Genomic DNA, 14,991 nt, shown 5'->3' on the forward strand with positions numbered 1-14,991 from the left:
GTTGGACTCAATGGTCTTGTAGACCCCTTCCAACTCTACTATTCTATGATTCTATGAGCCTTCCTCTGCTAGGCTCTTCAAGATGAGGATTCTGTTTTTGCTGCAACTGAATAACATGGTTACTTGTCTGGAACTTGTTACATACAAGACAACAAAGAGTCTTGTTGCACCTTAAAGACTATTCTGGCACAAGCTTTCGTTGACTACAGCCTACTATCAGATGCATGAAGAGTTTATATTATGGGGAGTCCCAGGTTTATAAGCAGCACATATGGTGGGGGGAGAAAGAATTGTAAGCAGTGAGGTCCGAAGAAAATTAAATTCATAAAAAGCCTTTATCTTGATTCAAGCCTCTGGTGATAGAATTAAACCTGTTGATGAAATCTACTGCCAGAGGCTTGAATCAGGATAAAGGATTTTTATCCTACTACATCTAATTGGTTTACCTAGTGCCAGGATGTTTGTGTTATCAGCAACGACTGCACTGCAAATAATCACTATTAATAACGTGACTACCACTGTCAAAACTTTCTGTATTTAATTCAGACCTCACTGCTTCAAGTATCCAAACTTTGGGAAGTTCTGCCTTGCTAAGCAACAGAACCAGAGCAGCATGGAGCACAAGGATGCTTCCAGATGATCCCTCCCAGAAGAATTCACCTACCCTTCAGCAAGGTAGGTCCCCTTCCCAGAACCCCACTCTGTCCCCCAAAGCAGATGCCCAGAGACATCATGGTTGTTTGTTGCTCTGCCCCAGTGATGAGCCCTCCCCAAAGGGGGTGGGAAGTGGGCTTAATTACCACATTCTGGCACTACCTTCTGCAGGTCTGCAATGGCTTGCTTGAGTTTCTTGGCATGATCGTAATGTTCCTGGCGCACTGCTTCATGTTTTTTCTCATCCAGCTTACGGATTATCTGGGCCACCTCTGGATCTTGGTACATGTCAAACGCCAGATCATCCAGCGGTGAAATCGAATCTGGCTTCCTGGGAAAGAGAGGGGCAACAGCATTCAGGGGAGTTGCTTGGCATGCCCCCAGCAAATGCACGTTTCGGGGGGATGAAACTGTGGCCACAGGTGGTGGGGGGAGGGGGGATATGCTTACCCACTGTATGTTCCATCTAAGGCTGAGTCATCTGGGTTGTTCCCAAGGTAATGGTCGATCAGCTTCTCTCTGGAAGACTTTAGAAAGATTGAGAAAAGAGCACACAACATTTTGCTTTGTGAACACCCCAGCACGCACTTATAATATCAGTTGCTTGCAGACTTTCTACCTTCACAGAACTCTTTCTGTACTGACTTGTCTCTCACATGGTTACTTGTCTGGAACTTGTTACATACAAGACAACAAAGAGTCTTGTTGCACCTTAAAGACTATTCTGGCACAAGCTTTCGTTGACTACAGCCTACTATCAGATGCATATTGCACATCCTTGCACATTGCAGAGGATTCCGGGGCATGTCCTACTAAGCATGCTCAGATCACCGGCCCTGCCTGTTGGGCCGCACATGCTGAGTGAACTGAGGGTGCCTTTGCACCTAACGCTGCTTGGCAGTTGCTGGCAGCAAAGAAAGTTTAGTAGTGATTGGGCCAGATGTCTTTCAGGGGAGACTGTCTGCCATGATGGAGCTTCTCATTGAGGAACCCCAATATTCTATAGAACACTGCTTGGCTGGGGATTATGGGAGCTGCAGTCCAACACATGAGGACGACATCAAGCTGGGGAAGGTGGAGTTACATGAATGAGTGCCAGGGAGCTCTAGGCAGGTGTATCTCCCTCTCCTCTCCCATGTTTTGCTCTTTGTTTAAGCCAGCAAATGACAGCTTGCACTTGCCCTCCAAACCAGGAGCAGAAACCAAATCCTGGCTTGGCATTATGACTGAACCATCCCTCTAACAGAAGGCAAAATGGAGAGAGCCTTTTCCGATTTTTCTTCATCCCATTATCTCACACACTTACATGACTAGTGTCATTGCTGAGGTCTGCAGGTTCTCCAATGATATTTATTGCTACGAGGGCCACCTAAAAAAATATACAGCAAGAAACAAAGAGAGAGAGTTGGGCGGGGTTCTCTGCATTCCTGAGTTAAAAAAAAAATCAACTTCTGCACCAAGGAATGTTTGCTTCTGTGAAAAGGATCTATGCAAATCAAGCATAAGTTTTAACATTGTCCAATTCTGCTATCTTTAACTACTTTGTGTAATCTATTTTGGTTTTGCCAGGAGAAAGTTGCTAATACAGGGTCTTGAGGGCCTTCCCTAGAACACGGGAAGCTGCCTTGTAGTGAGTCAGACTATCAGCCAATCAGCAGGAGAAGAAATGGTTAAATTCTTCCTGCCTACCTGTGATCCCAATAATTATGCCCCCCCTTCCTCCAGTGGCAAGTAATATACATTAACAAGACTAGTAAATGTTTTCTGCCTTTTCTGGATTTCCTAACAAAAAAGTGTATTGGAAATGAAAAACAAACAAACACATCCACTGCTTTTTTTTTTTTTGCTCCTGGCGAATGTAGCATGTTCCACCTTACCGACTTTATATATTTATTATTACAATGTATGCCCCACCTTTCTGCAAAGCTTACACTCAAAGTGGCTTAGAATAAAATGTTAAAACAATCAAAGGGTACAAAAGTAGGTCATCCAACAAAAACAGGATCAGTGCCACTGTGTTGTTTTAATGCCATCAACCTGACAAGGGAAACAGCCCGGTTGTGCTTTTTAAAGACATTTGGCAAATCCTTTCAATGGCTGCATCCAGTATTTGATAAACAGGGCCTGTTGGGGAAAAAGGCACCAGATCCACGAAGCCCTCCTCATGCTGATTTTGAGGCAGGCAAAGAACAAGCCATGCCAGAAAACTCCAGATGGCAGGTTTAGTGGGTCAGACAAACCCCACGGGGTCAAGCAGGGCTTGCTGAAAAGGTGTGGATGGGGAGGGTGGAGGGGTTGTTTAAATGCACCAGCAGAATACAGCAAGCATGGGCCACAGTGGTGTGCAGGAAAGCTTGAACATGCATAAAACACAGGGCCTGGCCAAAAAAAGGCCCATGCTTTTTTTGCTGCTTCAAATGCTGCTTCTTCCCTACATGCAAAACCGTTATTTGGACAGATGAGCAAAACAACAGGCACCTCCCTCAACATTTTAATTTGTTTTACCTGGCTATATAAGTTGTACCTATTGACATAGTTTTTGTGGAATGTCAACTTCAGGTACTGGCCAACAGCATCCACATAGACCGATTTCAATTCTCGAGCTTTGTAGCCAGTCTTCTCGTTATCTGAGAGAGATACATAACTGGGGTGGCGGTGGGGGCGGAGGGTGGGGAGAGGAAAATATTATGTGCGAACAGAACTAACATTACAATACAATAATGACGATGATGATTACTAGTAATATTTATATATGGTTTCTCACTGAACAAATCCCAAAGCAGTTTACAAAGGAACACCAAAAATGTGATCATATTTAAAAGCATCACAAACCCTTCTGGTACTGATGTGAGCACTATGCACCCCGAAGTGAAAACACACTGAGCCCAAAACTTTATTCTCTGGGTAAAAAAGTGCACCAGATATTAAACAGTTGCATATAAATGGAAGCTAACAGATGGACTCTCAACTTTTCCACTAATTATGCTTTTCACACATGTGACACATCATCACACCAAAACATTTCATATCCCCAGTGTGGCTTTATTTGCACTACATTGTAACCTGGTTCTTCAGACTCTCATATCACAGGGCCAGTTTAAACATACTGGAAAATGAAGTGGGAGAGCTGTTCAGGTTGCTGGCAGGGGTACGGTGGGGAGACGGGACTGTAAGGTTGAATATACCCCCATTTGAAAAAGACATTCTGGCACAAACAAAACTATCATGTCAAAGAGAAGTATTGCCTCACCTTCATTCATCTATGCTACTTTTCTATGTATTTCATGTTTTCCTCTCCCCCCGCCACTCCTTTTTTCCTTGTGTATTGTGTCTTTTTTTTTTTTTTTTTTTACTGTGGGCAGAGACTGTCTTGTTTTACTGATTGCATGTAAGCTGCTCCAGGAGGTTTTTTTGGCTGAGGAACATTATAAAAATAGTATAATAAATTTGGGTTTTTCCATGCTGCTGAAATTTAGGTTGGAAGACACATGGGACAGGGACCTGTCTGTTTAGCTTCTGTTACTCCCTAAAGTGGCACATATACAGGTGGGGCTGCGCAAATAACCAGTCACCTTCAAGGAGCTTCTCGGACAAAGCAGACTCAAAATGTAATTTGTTACACCTGCTTGGGGCAAAGGGAAAAGCTCAGCTCAGGCATGCTCATGCCCACACAATACTTCCTTTCACTAAGTGACTTCTAGAATGGCATCTAATATTCCAGATGGTGCCGCATGATTGCGATGTGAACGATAAAACAAGAGGAGAGGAAAAGATCTCAAGCTTTAGCACCATCATTGCTTATTTGGACTGCACCACAAACGTTGATCCTGTTAATGCATTTGGACTATTAGCAAAGCTGTAAAGATCAGCATGAAGCCTTTGCTGCAATGCATGCTATTTCAGCATGGCAGACGCCCACAAAATCCTCCACCTAGAAGCACCGTAAGAAACAGCTCACCTGCCCTAGATAAATGTGGAAGGGGAGGCTTTAATAATAAAATTTTTTAATTTTTGTGAATCGCCCAGAGAGCTTTGGCTATTGGGCGGTATAGAAATGAAATGAAATAAATAAAAATAATTTTTAAAAAATAATAATAAAGCAGTCTCGAAGTGACTTACAAAAACAATACAGAAATCCATGATTAATATAACAGGTGTGAAAGTAGGCCTGACTAGGCCTTGTAAGTAGTTTCGTTCAGGCAAGGTGCCTGACAGAATTGATTTGAGTGAGTGTGTGTGTGTGTGTGTGTGTGTGGCCATGAGAAGGTAATTGCCATTTGCTCATAAGTAAGACATTCCTATCCACCAAAGTAAGTCATCCCTAAAGATAAGAAGACCGCTGCGCTAATAAGACTGTGCTGAGTCCTAATTGGTTTCTGAGCATGCATAGTGTGTTTTTCTTTGTTCTCCAACTTTCAGTCTGTATAAATGCATCCCGTTTGCTTTTTGGGGGAGAGACACAGTTTCGTCTGTCTCTCCCACGGCCGCGATATGCTTTAATAAATTTCTGACTGTTCAACCTAACCTGCCTTGGATATTTCCTTAACACAGGAAAAAAACCCCACTCCAAAATCAATATAAACCATAATCAGAGCGATAATAAAACACCCCCATCAAAACATAATCTCAAAACAAGACAAATTTGAAAAGTGTTCATCCTCAAATACAAAAAATCTCCCCCTGATCACTGCCTAGAATGGCCATGACAAAAACAGCCCACAACAACCGGGCTGTAACGAATGCCCAAATACCTACCCCAGCCTTCGGAACTTCTCTGACTTGTATGGCACAAAGTACTCAGGCAGGTTCTCACTGATATAGAATTCAATTTTGCTGGAGATCATATACTGGTGAGCCAGCAACTGCAGTTTTCGAATTCTACATCGCTCCACCATTTGAAGGACGATTTCTTGGGGATACTGGCAGAGCCTGGAATTAAAGAAACAGCCAAGTGTTTTAACTTCCCAAACCAGAGTTTGTTTCCTAATGTTGTATGTTGCCCACCATCACAGATTAGAAGGGATGTGTGGAGAGACAGACTTCATTTTTAATAATATTAATTGCACACATTATGTTTTTTATTAAACGTATTTGTCATGTGAGGATTTCATGAAGAAACAAAGAACGAACAAACGAAAAATACTGTGCAAAAGTGCTTAGTCATTTGCTCACAAAACAACCCTGTGAGGTAGGCTAGTTTATACATAGTAACTTGACCAAGACTATCCAGTTAAGTCCATGCTTAAGGAAGGTTTTGAACACCAGTTTCCCACTCCCAAGTCCAACAATGTCTCCTCATTTAACCATTTTTACATTAACTCCAGAAACAAAGAGGTGGGGCAACTGATTGAACACAAAGGGCCATATTGAAAAAGGTATCAAGAGTTTCTTGTAAAAAACATCATGTGCCTGTTATTTTGATGAATGTCAAACAACAGCAATGCCCTAATGTTACAAGAGTCCTCTAAGAAAAATGTGATTATAGATCAAAGTGAAGCAATGGCCAACTTTTGCTGGAACAGATTGTCTGGTAATGGTTACTGAGGGCCGGTTGAAGCTTCTAGAGCTAAGCTGAATGGCTTTTAATGGTTCTACAAGACACTTCTATCTATCTATCCATCTACCTATCTATCCATCTAAAATTATTTCTAGGCCACGTTTTAGGGTGGAACCCTCTCAAGGTGCTGTACAAGCTAAAAACCACACAAAGTAGATGTGTTCTTTAAAAAATTAATAAAAACATGTTTAAATAAAATCCATAAAAAAGGAGATTGCCAAATAAAATCAATAGAAACAAAATTTACCAGTAAAAACCAATGGCCCAGACTTAAGAGAAGGCCAGTGAGAACAGGTGGGTCTTCAGAGCGTATTCAATGAGCACTGATGGCTGGTGGGTACCAAGCTAGCGTATATCTCACATGCTGGGTATGGGCTGGAGATGTAGTTGGGGGTTGCAGTGCAGCCAGCAAAGGAGAAAGAGGTCCAATTTGGAGGTGGCTGAGATGAGGTGCCTTGGAAGGCTGTAAGGGAACCTTCCCCAGCCTGGTGCCATCCAGCTGTGCTATAGCTCCTGGGGTTGGACTCGATGGTCTCATAGGCCCCCTCCAGCCCTACTATTCTATGATTCCTATAATTCCCAGCCAACACAGCCATTAGCCATACTGGCTGGCAATTATGGGAGTTGTAGTCCAACATATCTGGAGGGCACTGCTCCAAGGCTGGCTATGACGTTTGCTTTGGGGGGAACCAGTGCAGCTTTAAGGACTAGCACTACCTGGGTGCCTGCCTGCCCTCCTATGCCCAATGCGTGCATTTGTAAATACTTCAAAAACTTCAAAAATGTGGTAAGTCCAGTTCTCTCCCCTCTCATGGAAAGAAACCCTGTAACAGTTGCCTTGGAGTGTCATACTATGCAGAGCTATGGGAAACCCCACCCTTTTCCTGAAATCCCAACTTCCGAACATTTGGGGGGGGGGGTACAGGTCACTGACTGCAAGAAAAAGCAACCAGAAATCATGGACTTAGAAATCGCGAAACAGCAAAAACAGGTTTAGCTTTCTTTTTTGTTCATTTCCCCTCTAGCTCCTTTATCATCATTTTTCCTAAAGCACGTCAACGGTGGACAGAAACTCAGGGCTCTAGTAAGAGAATCTCAGGATCCTGGCAAGATCCCCGCAAAGGTGATGCTGGGGGTACATGCGCCCCACAAGCCTGACAATGTCCACCCCAGGCTGAGTTTGTCCTAAAATTTCTTTCACTGACAGTACCTTGGTGACCTCCATCCATTGATGGTTGGCGCGTGGACCATCAGTTCTTTCGCACTGAAGCCGTCCTCATGTCCTGATGAACTTATAACAATAAACCCAATCTTGTGCGGCATCCTGCCCTCTTGAACTAACTGGGGAAGAAAGAAATGAAAAACAACCCAAAGTTCTTTAAGGAAAGCTTTGCAAAATTATGGATTTCTAACCATTAAAGACTGCAAAGTTTATTTGGCACAACGAGAACGTAAGGGCAGCCTAGCCCAGATCTTGTTCAGGGGTGGGCAACATTGTTTCCCTGCAGACCCCTCTATGGGCTGCACCCCTGCCACCAAATTTTCCATCAAAATTTGGCAGCAATTCTTCTTGAAAACAAGGGAAACATCTTGCTCCCACATGGGTCAACAAAATGTCTCCAGGAAGCCCATATGCATAATGCATTCTATTACGCCTAGCTAATATTATTAGATCACACACTTTTGCATTCTTCCAATACTGTACTACCCAAGAAGACATTTTGAATTATTTGTCATCAGGCTGGGGTGGAAAAATATTTTACAGAGCCAGCTCCGTAATTTTAGGGACTCATGTTCTATAATTACACATATAAACTTGTTTAATCTCCCCCTTTTTAAAAAAGCCATTTAAATCAAATTAAATCAAATCTTCTTTATTACAGTCATTTAGAACCATTCAAGTTAAAATATGCAGACAAGTATACAAATATCAGGACACAGGCTACAATTTCTTCAATTTAGCTAACACAGTCAAACAACTTGGCTCTTGTCTGCATGTTGATTAGAAAGAAATTAGCCACCAGTACAGTGACATGTCCCCTTCATGGATCATTGCCTTGTTGTGGTGAAGGGGCTTGTGTAACTGGCTTTGATGGCTTTAAAGGGGGATAGCATTAATTCACAGAAGAGGTCTACAGATGGCTATTAGCTATAATGGCTAAAGGAATGCCTGTATTCAGCACATTATGTCATTGCCCACTGAACATCAGCAGCTCCAGGGCAACAGCACATGAGGGCTAATGTCTTATAGTCCTGTTTGTGGGATTCCCAGAAGCATCTGGCAGGACATGATGGGAATAGCATGCTGGACTAGATGGATCTTTAGTGTGACCTATAAGGGTCTCCTTATGTTCTTATTGACATTTGGATAAACTTGTGGAGGGCAGGTCTAACAGCAGCTATTTGTCATCTTACCTAAATGAAACTTCTATGTTCAGAGGTATCCAGTTCCAGATTCCAGGACAGAAACCAGGAGAAGGGCCTTTGTGCTACCTTTGTGCCAGGTGGGAAATGGCTGTCACCCTAGAACAGCCTTCTGCAACCTCGTGCCCTTCAGACTTGCCTGGCTACTATTCTCATCATATTTCAGCCAGCTATGCTGGCTGTGGGATTATGGGAGGTGTAGTCCAACACGCCTGGCGAGCACCAGGTTGGGGAAGGCTGCCATAGATGGACTCTTGGATCGGAGCTAGCAGGATTCCCCTTGGGTTATTATGTACTTACAAGCACAAAGTAGTCTAATACTTATTTTAAACTCCATCTAAAGCCACACCGGCTTCCTCTCTGTTAAGGAAGAGCGAGGGGCACCCGTCTGTGTAGGGAAGGTCAGAACCCCACGCCTGGGTCTGTAAGGCAGCCTCTGAGGACTGCAGGGGGCACAACACAATGGTCAGACCCAGCAGGGCTCTGCTTCTTATCTTGCACCCCTCACAATTTTGTATTTGTTTAATCCAAGGATGGGCAACTTGTGGCCCTCCAGATGTTTCAGCCTACAACTCTCATCCTTGGCTTTGCTGGCTAGGGCTGGTGAGAGCTGTAGATGAAAACATCGGGAGGGTCACAAGTTGCCCATCCTTTCTTCTTAAGCCATCTATGAAAAAAATTCCCCAGGGGATTGCTATCCCTCCCCACCCACTTACAGTCCTCCCCTCCCTCCCCCTCCCCCCAAGTCTATTAAGCCCCCCGCAACACTGGCCTTCACCCCCACCCGCTCCCACAATTAAGGGTAGGATAATTATCTTATCTGTGCCAGGATGGGGAGCAACAGCCCCCTACCCCACCTCCACAAGTGGGCCGCTTGGGCAGTCCCTGAGGGCTGGCACAGGAGCACAACATACCGGCCAGGATGGGCCCTGTGGTCGGATCCAGTACGGCTCGACCTCGGCTGTTTCTGTGCATCCATTTGTCGTGCCCGAACCTTCAGAAAAGATGCTCTTAAGGCTCTCTACGCAGCAAACGGCCCTCGCAGCCACATCTCGCGGCAGGCCGTCCCGCAAGCGCGGCTGCGGCCTGAGACACACTTACCTGGGGGTCAGCCCCCCTGAACTCCACGGGGCTCTGCTTCCGAGCAGACACACAGAGGACCGCACCGTCAACGATGCAGAGCGCGCGCCTGTGCATACAGCAGCCTTCCCCAACCAAGCGCCTTCCAGATGTGCTGGGACTACCACGCCCATGGCCGCTGACCACGGGCTGGGGCTGATGGGAGCTGGAGTCCCAAAGGTCTGGAGGGCGCCCGGTCGGGGAAGGCTGGTATAAGGCTTGCCCTCCACACAATGGGAGGAGGACACTTCTCTCCCTCCCCCCTCCCCCCTTATGCCCCCCCACATTATGGCCCCCTCCCCCTTTGGCCTCCCCCTCCCCAGTTGAGGATGGGGGAGGGGCGCCCATCTGGGCGGGGCTGGAGCCCCTCCCCCCCGCCCCATAGTAGGGAGCCTAAGCTGGGGGGGCGACCCCCCCTCCCCGGCCGCCCCCTCCCCGGCCGCCCCCTCCCATCCTTCCTACCTACCTACTTACTTCATTCCGGCTCCATCACTAGGGCCACCGCTCCCCTAGCAACCGCTTGGACGCTACTGCGCAGGCGCGCGCGCGCGCGGAGCGGCGCAGCGACAGGGAAGAACAAACAACGCCAAGCCTAGAGGAGCCGGCGCGCGAAGCTCAGCTTCCGGTGAGAAAGGGCCGCCGCTATTGGCCGCCGGGCTCTCCTGCGCGGCCGCTCTAGGAGCCCCTCCCTCTTTGGTTGATCCTCCCCGCTCCTCCTCTCACGCTTTCTCCGCCTCTTGTCCTTTGGCGAGGGAAGTCCGGGAGGGGAGGGGAGGGGGGAGAGAGAGGAACATAGAGATAAGAATAGTAGAGGAAGCAACAGGTGGCAAACTGTGGTCCTCTTCCATGCGAAATGTTGGTTTAATTTTTGAGGTGCTTAAACGTGGGGCGTTATAGAAACTGCTGCGCTGTATCGGGCTGCGAGGGGGGCGCTTTAAGGAGGACGAGGCATGCTTTGTAAGGGGGATTTTGGGGGGCTGGAAATCCCCCCCGCCTCCCCCCCCCCGGCTTCTAGTGAACTACACGGCAGGGCTGTCGTAACCCATCGGCAGGCAGCCGCAGCCCACGCCGCAACATGGAGATAATGCACTGTATTTGCATCGGCAGCGTAATTTTAAATAAAGTTCAAACACTGGAAATGGCAATAGTAAGGTGATAGATACATAAATAAATAAATAAATAAATAAAACACAGCTCCCAGCATTCCCCAGCCAGCCATGCTTCCTGGAGAATGCTGGGAGCTGTAGGATTTTTTTTTTCTGTCTAAGCACGCATAGGATTACAGCCGTAGTTCTTGCTATCCTTAGACCAAGGGCAAGGTGGATGGATGATGTTCTGGAGGTGACGGACGCGACCTCGGGGGAGCTGGGGGTGGCGACGTCCGACAGGAAGCTCTGGCGTGGGCCGGTCCACGAAGTCACGAAGAGTCGGAAGCGACTGACCGAATAAACAACAACAATCCTTAGACAATTGGGAGCCAGAAACCCTTGCTGATCTCCTGCAAGGGCTTCTCTGTTGTGGTTGTTTATTCGCTCAGTCACTTCCGCCTCTTCGTGACTTCCTGGACCAGCCCATGCCGGAGCTTCCTGTCGGCCGTCGCCACCCCCAGCTCCCCCGAGGTCGAGTCCGTCACCTCCGGAATGTCATCCATCCACCTTTCCCTTGGTCGGCCCCTCTTCCTTTGGCCTTCCGCTTTCACTAGCATCAGCATCTTCTCCGGGGTGTCCTGTCTTCTCATGATGTGGCCGAAGTACACAAGGCTTTATCGTGTGCTCGTGATTGGTCACTCACAGATGTTTGTGGGTCCTTTACATGATGTCATCAACCTCCAGGGCCTCTCCTGTCCTTTGTGACTAATATCGTGGCGTTTCCCTTAAGAGTGAAAATATGGGATTAAATCTGGGAAGCACGCTATTGCTGTGCGTAAGTGCGCAATTGCACTGTACCCCAGTGCCATCTAGTGGCTGCTTGATGAAACATATAGAACTTGCAGACAAAGGAAATTCCCAAACAAAGCAAGGGGAGACATGTGAAAAGAAGCCAATCTCGATCCTGCAAAGAATCTGGAAGCAGAAGCCCTGGTAAAGCTGCGGGATCAAAGCATGGTGTAGATATCATCCAGATATCTGTTAGTCAATTCTGAAGGTATCCTGATCTACCTTCTGGTCCTCCTGTTCTCATTCCATCGCTGAGTTTATGTTTGTTGTTGTTCAGTCGTTAAGTCGTGTCCGACTCTTCGTGACCCCATGGACCATAGCACTCCGGGCCTTCCTGTCCTCCGCTCTCTCCCGGAGTGTGCTCAAATTCAAATTCATTGCATCAGTGATGCTGTCTAGCCATCTCATCCTCTGCCGTCCCCTTCTCCTTTTGCCTTCAATCTTTCCCAGCACCAAGGTCTTTTCCAGGGAGTTTTCGCATTAGGTGGCCAAAATATTTGAGCTTCAGCTTCAGTATCTGTCCTTCCAATGAGCACTCAGGGTTGATTCCCTTTAGGATGGACTGATTTGACCTCCTTGCAGTCCAGGGGACTTGTAAGAGTCTTCTTCAGCACCACAGTTCGAAAGCATCAATTCTTCGGCGCTCAGCCTTCCTGATAGTCCAGCTCTCACAGCCGTATGTTGCTACTGGGAAAACCATAGCTTTGATTATACGAACCCTTGTCTTTCTCCATGATCTAGCGAATGTTGGTGATTTGATCTCTAGTTCCTCTGCCTCTTCGAAACCCAGCTTGTACTTCCAGTAGTTCTCAGTTCACATGCTGCTGAAGCCTAGCTTGTAGGATTTTGAGCAGAACCTTGCTGGCATGTGAAATGAGCGCAAATGTACGGTAGTTTGAACACTCTTTGGCATTGCCCTTCTTTGGAATTGGAATGTAAACTGACCTTTTCCAGTCTTGTGGCCACTGTTGAGTGTTCCAAATTTGTTGGCATATTGAGTGCAGCACTTTAACAGCATCATCTTTTGGGATCTTAAATAGCTCCACTGGAATACTGTCATCTCTGCTAGCTTTGTTGTTAGTAATGCTTCCTAAGGCCCACTCGATTTCACTCTGTAGGATGTCTGGCTCAAGTTCAGTGACCACACTATCATGGCTATCAGGGACATTAAGATCTTTCCTGTATAGTTCTTCTGTGTCTTCTTTCCACCTCTTCTTAATCTCATCTGCTTCTGTTAGGTCCCTGCCTTCTTTGTCCTTTATCATGTTTGTCTTTGCACAAAACGTTCCCTTGAGATCTCCGATTTTCTTGAAAAGATCTCTAGTCTTTCCCATTCTATTCTTTTCCTCCATTTCTTTGCATTGTTCATTTAAGAAGGCCTTCTTTTCTCTCCTGGCTATTTTCTGGAACTCTGCATTCAGTTGGATATATCTTCCCCTTTCTCCCTTGCTTTTCGCTTCCCTTCTTTCCTCAGCTCCTTGTAAAGCCTCATCAGACAGCCACTTGGCTTTCTTGCATTTCTTTTTCTTTGGGATGGATTTTGTTGCTGCCTCCTGAACAATGTTACGGACCTCCATCCATAGTTCCTCAGGCACTCTGTCTATCAGGTCTAATCCCTTAAATCTATTCCTCACCTCCACTGTGTATTCATAAGGGATATGATTGAGGTCATACCTGAATGGTTTAGTGGTTTTCCCTACGTTCTTCAATTTAAGCTGAAATTTTGCAAGAAGCAGCTCATGATCTGAGCCACAGTCAGCTCCAGGTCTTGTTTTTACTGACTGTATGGAGCTTCTCCATCTTTGGCTGCAAAGTACATAATCAATCTGATTTCGATATTGGCCATCTGGTGATGTCCATGTGTAGAGTCGCCTCTTGTGCTGTTGGAAAAGAGTGTTTGCTATGCTCAGCGTGTTCTCTTGGCAAAACTCTATTAGCTTTTGTCCTGCTTCATTTTGTACACCAAGGCCATGCTTGCCTGTTATCCCGGTGATTTCTGGACTTCCTACTTTAGCATTCCAATCCCCTATGATGAAGAGGACATCTTGTTTTGGTGTTAGTTCTAGAAGGCGTTGTAGGTCTTCATAGAACCGGTCAACCTCAGCTTCTTCGGCCTCAGTTGGGGCATCAGCTTCTTCGGTTGGGGCATAGACTTGAGTGACTGTGATGTTGAATGGTTTGCCTTGGATTCGTACTGAGATCATTCTATCGTTTTTGAGATTGTACCCCAGTACTGCTTTTCCCACCCTTTTGTTGACTATGAGTGCTACTCCATTTCTTCTAAGGGATTTTTGCCCACAGTAGTAGATATGATGGTCACCTGAATTAAATTCGCCCATGCCTGTCCATTTTAGTTCGCTGATTCCCAAGATGTCGATGTTCAATCTTGCCATCTCATGTCTGACCACCTCCAGCTTACCTTGATTCATTGATCTTACATTCCAGGTTCCTAAACAATATTGTTCTTTACAGCATCGGATTTTCTTTTCACCACCAGACACATCCACAGCTGAGTGTCCTTTCGGGTTTGGCCCAGCCGCTTCACTCTTTCTGGCGCTACTTGGAAATACCCTGTGCTCTTCCCCAGTAGTATATTGGACACCTTCCGACCTGAGGGGCTCATCTTCCGGCGTCTTCTCTTTTAGCCTTGTGATACGTTCCATGGGGTTTTCTTGGCAAGACTACTGGAGTGGGTTGCCATTTCCTTCTCCAGTGGACCACATTTTGTCAGAACTCTCCACCATGACCTGTCTGTCTTGGGTGGCCCTGCACGGCATAGCTTATGGCTTCACTGAGTTACGCAAGCCCCTTCGCCACAACAAGGCAGAGATCCATGAAGGGGGAGTTTATGTTACTTTTGCTATTACTGCTTCCTTTTGTTTGGGGTAGACACCGTACCTGGTGTCCAATCACAGCTACTTTCCGATTCTAGATTTCCCAATTAATTTCTGCAAGCAGTTCTCACTTCGTAAGATGAAAACCCACCAAGAAGGTCACGGTGCCCTGCGTGGTCGTGTTCCCCTGCCATTTTTTGTGTCCTAACAACAACCCTGTGAGGCAGGTTGAGCTGAGTGATACTTGCTGGCCCACAGCCACCCATTAAGCTTCATAGACATTAGTCTGAATCTCTCCAACCTTAATTACTGACTTTAACCACTACTCCACACTGTCTTCCAACGTTGTACTCGTAATTCGCCTATCCAGACAACGAGATGGGTTACTGAATTTGTCTCTGTGTAGCGCGGTGTGTGTGGGGGGGAAACTTTAATTTTTTACCGGAAGTGTCTATTACGAGACGGA

The 14,991-nt window shown here is 46.3% G+C and overlaps 1 protein-coding gene across 6 annotated transcripts in view; it reads right to left on the minus strand.

Annotated features, from left to right (window-relative positions):
- Positions 1-10,288, minus strand: part of CEP104 (centrosomal protein 104) — a 48,124-nt gene extending 37,836 nt beyond the window's left edge. For 4 of the 6 annotated variants that reach the window (XR_014786037.1, XM_084822104.1, XM_084822106.1 and 1 more), the window contains exons 1-7: positions 10,229-10,288; positions 7,422-7,552; positions 5,410-5,583; positions 3,160-3,298; positions 1,961-2,023; positions 1,105-1,181; positions 817-985 (exon numbers count right to left, since the gene is read on the minus strand). Coding sequence is in view for 5 of the 6 variants with exons in the window: in XM_084822104.1 (XP_084678230.1) it covers positions 817-985; positions 1,105-1,181; positions 1,961-2,023; positions 3,160-3,298; positions 5,410-5,583; positions 7,422-7,534 (735 nt within the window). In the remaining variant the exon portion in view is untranslated. Of the gene's footprint in view, positions 1-816; positions 986-1,104; positions 1,182-1,960; positions 2,024-3,159; positions 3,299-5,409; positions 5,584-7,421; positions 7,553-9,549; positions 9,681-10,220 lie in introns of those variants that run through there. The other 2 variants (XM_084822105.1, XM_084822108.1) reach the window with 2 other exon arrangements.
- Between the last annotated feature and the right edge of the window lie 4,703 nt (positions 10,289-14,991).

Source organism: Heloderma suspectum, chromosome 15 (assembly GCF_057233095.1).
Source record: "Heloderma suspectum isolate Gila_16-S chromosome 15, 16-S_ref, whole genome shotgun sequence".
NCBI lineage: Eukaryota > Metazoa > Chordata > Lepidosauria > Squamata > Helodermatidae > Heloderma > Heloderma suspectum.